Below are 12,317 nucleotides of genomic sequence, written 5' to 3' on the forward strand. Positions count from 1 at the left end.
CAGGAAAAATAAATATTTAGTTCCTTTCCAGAACAGTAACTATTCCTTTTCTTTGGTTTTCTGCTGGGCATCAATCCTACAGGTGCACTTGCCTTTACCCTTTATAAAGAATGATGCAACAAGCATGACTGATCAATGGTAACGGGAAGCACAATTACTGGCTTATTGAGGAATTCCTGATTAGCTCCACATAGCATGAACTATTATTTTATAGGCTTTCTGATAAAGTATCTGGGTAACTACAAGAGGAAATAGAGGCTCTGATGTGTGGCAAAACTATCACGAATAAAACCTGTTACTGCTGTAAATATCAGCCACATGGCCCAATGTGTACACCAGACTGAAATTTAGCTCCATGTATCTATCACAGTAAAATTCCCATATTCATGAAAGTGCACCTCCTAGGATGCAGATAAACTAATCTAAACTTTTATTTAAAGACACTGTGTGATCTCGCAGCCTAGTCAAAAAGAGAGATTCTCTAAAAGTTCTTTTAGCTACTCCCCCAATAAATTTCCTACCTTCTGAAAGGGAAAATAGAGAAAGATTCTCTCTCCTTATTGCTAAGTGAAAGACAGACATGGGCAAGGAACATGAATTCATGTCTCTCTAGTTTGTGAAATTCCTATAAAAAGAAAATGTCTTCCTCAAATTTCTTTTAGTTACCAGAATCATTAGCATTTTCGTATGCAAGCAAGAGGCAAAAAGTCCAAAGTGTTATTTCAGATAGTGCCCTCTGCATTTCCCATATGGTTCCTTTCAAAAAAAACCCTCTCACTGAACTGAATCTTCATAGCATAGCTTGCCTGAGGTGTAAAGTCTGTCACTCCCTTCTCACTGAATTATTTACTTGCACACCTTTGTTGTTGGAGGGCTAATCCTAGGTGTTGGTGCTGTGAGACCTGCAGCTACAGCCACCTCGCTACCAATGAAATTCCTGGCAGGAAATCACTGGGCTTTGCTGCCTACGCTGCCCACAGCACCAACCCAACACGATTGGTCCAGTGCACTCATAAAGAAAGTCTGCTGGGGTCAGGCAGCAAAACACTGACCACTGGAAAAGCCTTGAGAACTGAAAGTTCATGTAAAACTATAGAGAAAAATGGGGACAGAGAAATACTGTGCATATGCAGTTTATGGATATAGACCTGTGGCTTCTCTGTTGATAGCAGCATCCTTCAGAGGGACGGGAGAAGGTGGCGGGGGGAAAGCACACAACGCTCAGAGGAAAACAAGGCAGGAGCAGCAGCAAAGGAGTGAAAGGTGAGCCCACCACGGGAAATGGCAACTGAATGTGAAGAATGACAGTTAATTCTTACAGGAAGTGTGAGGAAAACAAAGAGACAAGGCAGCTCTGTGGGGACCAGGAAAGAAATGAAGTGAGTAAAAAAAAGTGTAAGGATAGACAAAAACCCAGACTCTTTGCAAGAAATCCCCTGGCTGAAGCAGTAACTTCTGTTTGTTTAAAAGAAATATTCTCTTACAAACTCTTTGGCCTATGCTCTCCCTTTGCAATACAGAGGGCTACTGCCCTCGCTGACGCCAGTGCTGGAGGTTACTTGGGAGAACTGTGCAGCGGAACAAAAGCTCCAGAGTGGCTCAAGGCACTTGTTCTGCTGAGCCCAGCAAAGGCTGTTCAGTCTGGCTGCCAGCAGGGATCAAGGAGAAACAAGGTGGTGGGGAGGTTTAGGAAGAGACAAACTCTTCCAGTTAGCTCCTCCATGCTGAAACTCTCAACTTTCCCTGGTTTCTGAAAGATTACAGCACTGAAATACCTCTGTGAGTCACTTTTTTAGCACTGAAAATGCTGGTAAAAACTGAAGAATGGACAAACTCTAAGCTACGGCTCTCCATCTCCCTGAAGCAAGGGGAAGTGGCTACAGCCTGAAAAATTAGCCCTTCAGCTCCCAAGGATAGAAGAAGTGAAACAGCTATTTACTTACCACACATTTGTATGGACTGTACTTATGGGCAGCTAGCTGTTCAGAAGTCCCTACAGGTTTGAAATATATGAGATTTTAGGTGTCCCATTTTAAATCATTTTCAATTTGATTACAAAAACGTTGTTGAAGCGTCCAGTGACCTCAGTGACAGCCAGGATTAGTCAGCACTGCTGAAAATAGGCTCCCCATTGCCTTGAAGCAGACACCCACAAATAGAAATACCTGTGAAATCGGAGGCCCTTGAAACCTTTTCACTTAAAGGCAATTAGCTCAGGAAACCCAGACCTCGTTTTGCTCTACATCTGCAAAGCCCAGAGAGTCTGTGGGGTATTCCAACTATATGAACACTGAAACCTTTTGACAGATGCTATGTTCTTTCTCTAGATATCAGTGTTTTGAGAGCTCACGAAGGTGCTGTGAGGTTTGATTATTTAGCACTGACATGGCAGCTGCAAATGACAGCTCTACAAACTTGTGACTGGTCCCTGAAGCACTTGTTTACAGACTGGAATGGAAGCATTGTTTGCAGACTGCAATCAAGGAAAGACATGAATGTTTATTGTGAGCAACAAATTCTGAAACAATAAAATCAGATCTATTTCCTTCAAAAAGGGTGCTAGGAAATTCAAAGCAAAAAAGATATAAAGAGAATGCTTAAAGCCAGTCTGCCATTCACTGAAGCCTGTCAAGATTCCTGGTACTTGTAGTGCTTGTAGGTATTTACAGAACATTAACCACGGAAAGTCTGTTCTTGTAATATTTATCCTGGGCTCTAAATCTGAAGAGGGAAACCTGCCATTAAACGTCTGCAAATGGGGCCAGTAAATCTTAAACAAGTCCAATGCTTAAGGTGAAACACATCAAGTGCCGCAAAGTGGAAGTGCCCGAAAACATCGGTCATTTTTGAAATGTGAGGCCACGCAGTGTTCACACCATTATGAACCCCAACTCTGATGCCCTCTGTTCCCACTTAACACCATAGCAATGAAAGACAATAGCGTCATGAAAGCAGCACTCTCTGCAATTCAGTAATACCTGTGTTGCAACAGCTTGTCTCTCTCTTTCATATTAATTTGTTTCTCTTTGTTTCCTGACAGGAGGCTGAAATATCTACTTGCAGTCAAGCACCTGAGACATTCTACTTTCTGCACTGACACACCAGAAACCAACCTGGGCTGAGTGGGTAGATGTCATTGTCGGCCCCAAAGAACAGATTGCGTGTCAGCTTGCGAGGATCGACCTTCTGAGGGGTGGACGATGCCGGACAGAGGGAGAACCTGCGACGAAGAAAGTTCTCCTCCTTCATGGCATGAGCTGTGGGGGTTTTCTGAAAAGGAAAGATAGAAATAACAGTTCATATCAAGACACAGGAAATCAAAGTTTCACACCCAGATGACTCCGCTGCTTCAAAGCAGCCTAATCCTATGTAGTGTGCCAGATCTTTTTATAGAGTGCCAGAAGGCTATGCAGAAAAAAAAAAAGAAAGTGATATTAGTTTGAAGCTACAATTACTGATTTGCTGACACTCAGTATTTGCAAACTGCAGGGAAGCAGGACAATGCTCCTTGGTGAATCCAGGCAGTATAACACCCTCCTCTACCTACAAGGATCTATCTATGATAATGGCTACTCACTGGGTCTATCCAGTGCACAGAAGCTAAAATTCACTTGGTTTTCCTTTAAGGTTTTGGAGTCTTTTTCATAAACGTAACTCCATTGGTGTCAGCAGAGTTACACCATCTCTGCAAAAATCAACATTTAATCTGAGCTGCATGGAGGAAGACCAGCTGCATTGGCTGCAGAGAGCAGCAAGCAGAGATAACACCAGTGCCATTCCTGCCCCTATTTCCAATTACAGCACATATAAATAATTTCAGTTTTCTTTAAAATGGCATTTAGATCAGCCTTGCAGTTTGATCAATATGATAATCCTTGCTGCTCTGTGAGGGTAAAGAACAGCATTTGTCTCCCCAGAAGCCTCTGTGCATCCCCATACAAGAGCCTGGTGGTACTGTGCTCTTTACCACCACTTGGCTAACGCATTAGGCTATCCTGGCTGGAATTAAATGTTTCTTTTATACCCACCCAACAAGCAGTCCTTTCTTACTCGTTACAAACAGATATTATGACTGTCTCCTTCCTGAGTTACAAGCTTTATTCTCTCCCCATGTGCAGCCAGAGGCAGGACTCTTGCTAGCAGTAAGAAGCATTAACCCAGCCTTTGGGTGGGCATTACAGACCACAAGGTCTGCTCCTTCTCCAGGGGACAGTTACTGCGATAAGAAAAACCCTTTAGGATCGTACACGTTTCCTGAAAAGAGCCTCCAAGTTTTCCCATCTCTTTTAGGCTACTGGGAAAGCAAGCAGGATAAAGTTGCCCAGAGTTGCAGTGCAGTTCGGGAGGGCAGGACCAGCATGCATGTAAAGTGACCTGCGTGACACTAGGTGGAAAACGGGGTGATTACGGGCTAGAACATCCTGTCCCACCCTTCCTGCTGCCAGTACCACCCCAGTGCTTGGCGCTGGCCCAAACACCCCAATTTAATGGGGAACCCTCAGTGGCCTCTTGGACCTCAGGCTTCACAGCTGAGACACTGCACAAGGAGACACCATGAACGTATCCCAGTGTAAGAAACTCCCCTCCTGTGTTTTATTCGAGCTCTGTCTCTCCACCTGCCTTGTTAATCCCTGTAGAAGGCAGTCCCAATGTTTCAGGTTTTGCAATTTTTTAAAAAATTTATTTACACAGCAGGCTACATCAACTTTATAAACTAGCTGTGATTTACATGGCAAGAGAGAATCTGCTCCTTTCCTGCAAGACATGGCCTCAGTTCCCAAGAGCTTAATTTGATCTGAACCCGTCTGTACTCCAACAATGAACATGGGTTACCAAAACTACTTTGAGCAGCAGATTGTTCTGAACCCAGCTTACCATGCTGGGATGGGTTGGCCATCAGATGTGAGGGTCTGTAACATCCAAAAAGGGGCTAATGGCCCCCAGGCCACACAGCTCCAATTTGAAGGGGATGCATGTCCCCTGCTTGGCCCACGTCATCCACGGAGGATGAATTAAGGTCTGTGCAGTGCTCTGAGGACACAACATTCCCTAAAAGCCCTACATGTTATCACATGGCCCCCTGTGAAGTGGCTGTTAGACACTACAGATTCAGCAGCAGCATTTCTCAATAACCACTTCACACAACTCTCGGTGAAAGACTTTGTATTTGAGCACCAGGACATTGCACGCTGGACACAGCTGCCACGGACCAACCCTTTGCACAGCACCTCACGCAAGGCTGTGTTTCAGGCCAATGACGTGTGATGACAGCTGGGTGAAATGAGGTGACTGAAGCGCTTTCCACTCGCTGCTGCCCTGCCTCCTGTCAATTCAACTGCCCAGCAAAACCACCCTGCAAACATATGTCCGGGCTCAAATGTCCCCAGGTTCCCATTGTGGCCAACGGCATCTCCAAAGCAGCAGGTAACATAGCTACCTGACATTTAGCAATGTAAATAACCCTCTTTTTGCATAGACGCTCTTGATTGCATACACCTGGATGGGGAAAAGATGCAAAATTAAAGCTAACTTTAAAAAAAAAAAAAAGAGAGAGAGGAGGAAAATGCAGCTAGTTATGTGTCTGAAAGCAAAATATTTAAAAATAATCCAGGTCTAAATAGCTGGGTTTGGAATGCTAACACTGAGCTATTTTTTGCAGTTGTTTCCAGAAAGGCCATCTCCATTCTCCACCTCTGGAACTCCTCGTAAGTGGCTAAGAGCAAAAGCAGATCCATGGGATATTCTCCCCAAAAAGCAGTGACCTGGTGAGGCTGAGCTGATTGTGCAAGAAGGCTTTCCAAAATCACAGGTCTACCCAGGGGAACAAGTTACAAACATAAAACATTCGCCCATCCAGGTCTTACGCCCTGCTCTCATGGTGGAGACTCTTCTTGACAGGGCAACAAAAAGGCTGCATTCAGCACAATTTTGTCTCAGCAATACCATGAGCCATGTCAGTGAAGAACTGCCAGCCAGCTCACACTGATGTCGGTGGCAAAACCCCTCCAGACACCAGAGCAAGTGCATGCTGTACACTGGATCAGACATACCAGAACACAATTTCTTTCAACTGCTACTATATGTATTATGCATAGAGACCAATGCTCTAATGTTTCTCTCACCTATTATTTCACACTATTCAACCACGGGATAATTGACAGAATTATTGTGCTGATGCTCTCTCATTCCCACACTTACTTAAGCCATGAGCTTGACAGCAAGAAATCTGGATGCCTTGATCAACTGGGAACAGCCACTGGGTCATGACAAAGGAAGGAGACTTTTCTCTAGTCCATAATTTGCTCTAGCTCTTCTCTTACATATCTTTTGTATTTGGTTTTTTTTTATAAATCTGATGGTTTTCTTCTTGGTGGGAGAAAATGTAGTTCACACTACTAAGATTCTGTAATACACCTGAAATATTTGGCTTGATTTCAAGATATCTCTGTGTGTGACTGCATCTATATCTATCCTGTTTTATCCTCCCTCCCTCCCAATGACTTTTGTACCAGGTGTTAGAAAACTTGAAAATATTGGCTTCTTAAAACTTATGGGAAAATCAATGGCTAAAGGAAGGATGGAAACTGTATCATTGTCCTCTGAAAGAAGGGCAGTACTGTGAACCCAGGTATTAGCAAACATCAGCAAATCCAACACAAGCCACAAATCCGTAAGAAAATGAGGCTTCATTAGCTCACTTACTCAGAGAGCTACTTGTTATATCTGTCCATAAGGGTCTGCCTGCCCAAGCTGGCTTCAAATTACATAAAGCTCATGAGAGTTGCAGAGGATGCTGAACAGTAGATGCCAGGGGCAATTTTCCAAAGGGATGTAACAGGAAGGTGGGAGGTGTGTGCAGTATTTTTCACAACAGGGCTCTTTAGACACCTAAATAATCCAGCCTCTGCCCAGAATCCTCTGTGTGAGATAGGGCGTAAAGGGTTCCAAGAACATAACCTTGTACTAAATCTACTTATCTGATAAGAAATAAGCAACCATAGAAGACACACTTCTAGACATGAGCCTGAAAGCTTTCATGGCTGATTTGAAGGCAACACTGCTGTTCTGAAACCCAGTTTACCTGGACTTGTGCAAAGCATTTGACACTGTCCTGCACAACGTCCTTGTCTCTAAATTGGAAAGACATGCTTTTGACAGATGGACCACTTGGTGGATGAGCAATCGGCTGGACAGTCGCACTCAAGCAGCTCAATGCCCAAGTGGAGAGCAGTGACAAGTGGCGTTCCTCAGGCGTCGGTATTGGGACCTGTGCTGTTTAACATTTTTGTCGGTGACATGGACAGTGGGATTGAGTACATCCTCAGCAAGTTTGCTGACACCACCAAGCTGTGTGGCACGCTCGACATGCCGGAGGGAAGGGATGCCATCCAGAGGGACCCTGGCAGGATTGAGATAAAGGCTCATGCAAACCTCATGAAGTCCAACAAGGCCAAGTGCAAGGTGCTTGCACAAGGGTCGGGGCAATCCCAAGCACAAATACAGGCTGAGTGATGACTGGATTGAGAGCAGCCCTGAGGAGAAGGACTTGGGGGTGTTCATTGACAAGGAGCTCAACGTGACCAGTAATGTGCATTTGCAGCCCAGAAAGCCAACTGTATCCTGGGCTGCATCTAGACAAGCACAACCAGCAGGTCAAGGGAAGTGATTGTCTACCTCTACTCTGCTCTCGTGAGACCCACCTGGATATTGCCTTCAGCTTTAGACCTCCCAACATAAGAAAGACATTGACCTGTTGGAATGGGTCTAAATGAGGGCCACGAAGGTGATCAGGGGGCTGGAGCACCTCTCCTATGAGGACAGGCTGAGACAGTTGGGGTTGCTCAGCTGGGAGAAGAGAAGGCCCTGGGAAAAACCTTATAGCAGCCTTCTGGTACCTAAAGGGGGCCTACAAGAAAGATGGGGAGGGACTTTTTACAACGGCATGTAGTGATAGGACGAGGGGTAATGGCTTTAAGCTCAAGGAGGGTAGATTCAGATTAGATATAAGGAAGAAGTTCTTCACTGTGAGGGTGGTGAGGCACTGGGACAGGTTGCCCAGAGAGGTTGTGGTTGCCCTATCCTTGGCAGTGTTCAAGGCCAGGCTGGATGGGGCTTTGAGCAACCTTGTCTCGTGGAAGGTGTCCCTGCCCATGGCAGGGGTTTGGAACTAGATAATCTTTAAGGTCCCTTCCAACCCAAACCATTCTATGATACTTCTAAATCAGTATTTTGGGGGTTGCTTCAGGATATGGCAGATGCTTCACAGAAACGAGTTCTGCCAGGGCTCAGGGAATAGAGGGAAGGTTGAAATCAAAATTGGGCCAGAATTGCCATTATGTTACCAAACCACTTATGTAATACAAGACAACAAATTTCACCCACTGCTCCTGCATTCCCTCCAAATGTGGCCAATGAGATGGAGAATTGTCCTAAAAAGACATGTCTTGATTTGAAGACATAAACTGATGCAGAATCCATAAGCTCTCTTAGGAAGCTAACCTCACTGCGAGAAGTCTTCACTCAAGCTCTTGCATGTATTTATCTGGTTGTTAGTCTTGGTAGATTAAAGTGCCCTGAAGTTTGCAGCTTTTTCTGGGCTTCTATTCTCTGCTCTTGATCATAAAAATGAAGGAAAGGTAATACAGAGAGTATTGACAGAGCCACTAAAGACAGTATTTTTCAGGATTGCTCCTTTTGCGTTGACATCTCTCTAAGCAGTAATGGGCTATTAAATGTGGGTGTTTGCCAGAGCTTAAATAGGAATAAATAATTCAGCACCAAGAAATAAACTTCTTCCTAACCTTGTCTTTGAGACCACTTTCTTTTGTAAAAAATGAAAAATATAGCAGATGGAAAGTCTGAGTCAAACCCCTGTGAAACACAGGACAATGGAAGTGGTGAACTTCACAGGGTGCAATCACCTAATGGGACTTCCATTCCCAGGCAGCTTCAGGAACAGCCAACAAAAGAGCAATGGGGCAAGAATAAAAGTTATTTTATCAGCAAACCTTGTGGCTGCCATTAAAGCAAATGGGAACAGCCAGCACTCTCTTATTCTGGCACCAGACCCATTGTACGTGAAGGCAGTGGCTAATACACGTACAGATGATCAGTGTTGGTGCAGAGATGCCTTTCACATGGCTGCTCTGCATTTTGGGCCTTTTGCACTTGCTGGGAAGACAGTGGCAGCTTTCAGCATTGGGCTCGAGCCTTTTGGGGATGGAATTTTCCTGGGTCTATCTTTAAATTTTCTAAGTTCCTGATATATAATTACCACACAGCTAAACACTGTGCAGATGTTATGTTGCCCCTACCCTCCGCAAACTGGTGGGTAGGTTGGTTTGCTTACTCTCATTTCCAGCATTTTAAAATAGATTGGAAATGTGAACTCTTTAGAAATAGTTAATTATGGGTTTTGCATAGTCAAGAAGGCTGAGCTAGTTAGGGGGGACTCTTAATTTACTCAAAGCTTGTTTCAAACAACCTTCTCTTTTCCTGGTCACTAAATATTTCCCAGAAATCAAATTAAACCATATTTGGTATTCACAGCAGTCATTCACTCCAGAATCCGCATCAATAAGGAAAATTAAATATAAAGATACTGACATTTCCTGATTCAATTAACCCTGAGGAGGTAAAAATTTCATGAATGAACAGAGAAGGCAAATTGTTAGCAGATACATTTCTAGCGATTACAGTCCTAAGTATTCACAAGGAAAAACAGCAGCACAGATCCTCAACAAGGGTAAATGATTAGTTCAGTGGTGCACTGGTAATTCACAACAGCTAAAGAACTACAATCAATTCAGAAAGTCTGTGAAATCTGTTTCTGGAAGCTTTACCTAAAATACCTATTTATAAGATAGGTAATTGGACAATCAACCCCTTACTAACAGTTAAATAAAACCTGATACAGTGAAAAGTGCCTGCACAGGCAATTTTTTTCTCTATCTAATCCATGTTTTTTGGTTAGTGGTATGGCAAAACACACATACTACAGCTGACACTGAATATTTTGGGCTGCCATGCTGTTAGCTGGAACCTGAAGCAATGAAGCTTCACAATAAGTGTCAGCTGTTCCCCAGAATTATGAGGGTCAGCTATTTTTCTGTGGTGCTGGCAAGGGGACCTTTCCTTACCAGTGGTGGATGCCAGTATGTTCCTCCTAGACTGTGTCCTGCTCTGCTGGATCTCAAACCAGTCCCAGCAGCTCAATGGGGCCCCACTCTTTCAATCTTCCATGCACTCCAGATGAATACACTGAAATACTGGTACTGCAGGAGTGCTTCAATTTTTAGGATTGCCATACCCTCTGCTGCATACCATATTACTTGGCTTTATGATCAGTCCAAGCTGGAAAATCAAATCATGCGGGTTGCTGGAGACGCCCATCTGCCACAAAGGAACCAAGTTACAGAAAGCTAAAGCTACAGGTAGCTTTATTAAGATTATATGCAAAAGGAAGGATTTCTCTCAGCTGCTTCAGCAAGCTCAGGAGTATGGCTAGTTCATCCCTACAACATAACTCAAAGCCCACATGTCCTGCAGAGTCCTTAAACTGCCTCTCTTGTGCTGTTTTTGTGGAAGTTGCCACCACAGCCACCCCCAGCAATCTGCTCTTGCTCTAAGAACAGAGGAGCAACCTCTTTCTACTGTGTTCTGCTTCTCTGCCTGCTTTTTCCAGCACTGGGCAGTGAAAATTATGTAGTAATCAGGAGACAAAACTATTTTCTCCCTTAATTCTCTGTAAGGTGTCTTGATTAATGTTTCCTTTGTATGCACCAGAACTGCAGCTTTAGGCACACTAGCAGCACTTAGACGCATAATCTTCTCACAGCTAATCTCTCTCTATGGTGAGCATTATGTACAAAGACCACAAACAGAACAACTACAAGCAAAACCCGGCACTGAATGCCTAGACTGAGGAAAAAACATCCCAGATCATTCATTTTGGGGATCCCTATTTAACTCAGCACTAAGGAATTTCAAGGTAAGGTCACAAAGGGCAAAACATTTTTATTTGATGTTTAGGAAAACCTCATCTTCAGAATCATCTCCCGTTTGGATAAATATCTTCCGTGAGCAAACACCAGCCCATCACTAAAGCCATGTTGTGTTTGGGAATAGGGATCACTGCACCCTTATGGCTCAGAAATGGGCATTGCAGGAAGTATTAAACACACAATCCTCATCTGGGTTTTTTGCCTTAAAACACTTGCAATTTACTCTGTAAACATTATGCTAGCAGTTTCTTCCAACTAAGAGTATCGAGTAGGTCACTGAAATGAATGCTTAAGGTTTTTTACATCCACCTCTTCTGCCCTTTAAACTGCAAACTGATTGTTATGCAGAAGGCTATTAATTTAACAAAGCATATTAAATTTCCCACTAGCACTGAGGGGCTTCTCCTGACTTAGCAACTTCACTGGTCTTTCCCCTTGCTAACCACATAGATGATACCTCACTTGCTGTAATTACCACTAGTACATCAACATTGATTATTTCCCTGATAACAGCAGATGCATGCAGAATTGAAGGTTTTACCCACACTACCAGAAGGGTGAGAAAGTCCCCAACACTCAGTGAAAGACAGGAGCGAGCACCTTTCCTGCAGACCTTTGTCTTAGTCCCTCACTTTATTTTCAGTAAATCATACTTTGCATAATCTCCTTTAGGCCCCAATTTCTGAAGGTAGCTCTACTGAGTAAAGCTCATACAAAGGTATTTTCTTGAAGCATCAATCTATGCAGAAAGGTAAGGTGCTTTCTTTGAATCCTCTTCAGCCCTTTAATTCCATATACTAATACAGTCAACTGAAGACGAACAAAAGGTAAATCACACCTGTTAAGCATATATTAAGCACCTGAATGCTTTTCCATCTTATTGAATTTTTATTTAAAGTTTACCATTATTTGTTACAGATATCTCTAGTTGGCATTCTTTTAAGCAGGAAAACAAAGTCAAAATGCAGGTTAGCAAAGACTCCCAACCAAAACATATTGTACAACCAAGCACATGTGCAACATATGGGAAGAAACGTGCCATCACAGATCACAATTGATCCCTTGCTGCAGTTTCGTAACACACTAGCCAAGAAATTCCAGTAAGGATCCACTTTGAAACAAACTCAGGAATCAGCTCTCTGCCTCTAAACATCTGTTTATCTAGAAATATTTATATACTTCTTTAAATTAAAGTTTCGTATAGATGACGCAAGGATTCACGTGGCTGTCACAGCTGCTTCTCAGCAGTGAACTCAAGAGGCTGCTGGAGATACATTTACATCAAAATTAAGGTATAAACACAACTCAGGCACA

The 12,317-nt window shown here is 43.4% G+C and overlaps 1 protein-coding gene across 7 annotated transcripts in view; it reads right to left on the reverse strand.

Annotated features, from left to right (window-relative positions):
- OSBPL5 (oxysterol binding protein like 5) overlaps positions 1–12,317 on the reverse strand; it is a 151,728-nt gene that overhangs the window by 67,599 nt on the left and 71,812 nt on the right. For all 7 annotated transcript variants that reach the window (XM_049820512.1, XM_049820513.1, XM_049820518.1 and 4 more), the window contains one exon: positions 3,114–3,270. In XM_049820512.1, the coding sequence (XP_049676469.1) occupies positions 3,114–3,270 (157 nt within the window). The remainder of the gene's footprint in view (positions 1–3,113; positions 3,271–12,317) is intronic.

This window comes from Accipiter gentilis, chromosome 17 (genome assembly GCF_929443795.1).
Source record: "Accipiter gentilis chromosome 17, bAccGen1.1, whole genome shotgun sequence".
Lineage (NCBI taxonomy): Eukaryota > Metazoa > Chordata > Aves > Accipitriformes > Accipitridae > Astur > Astur gentilis.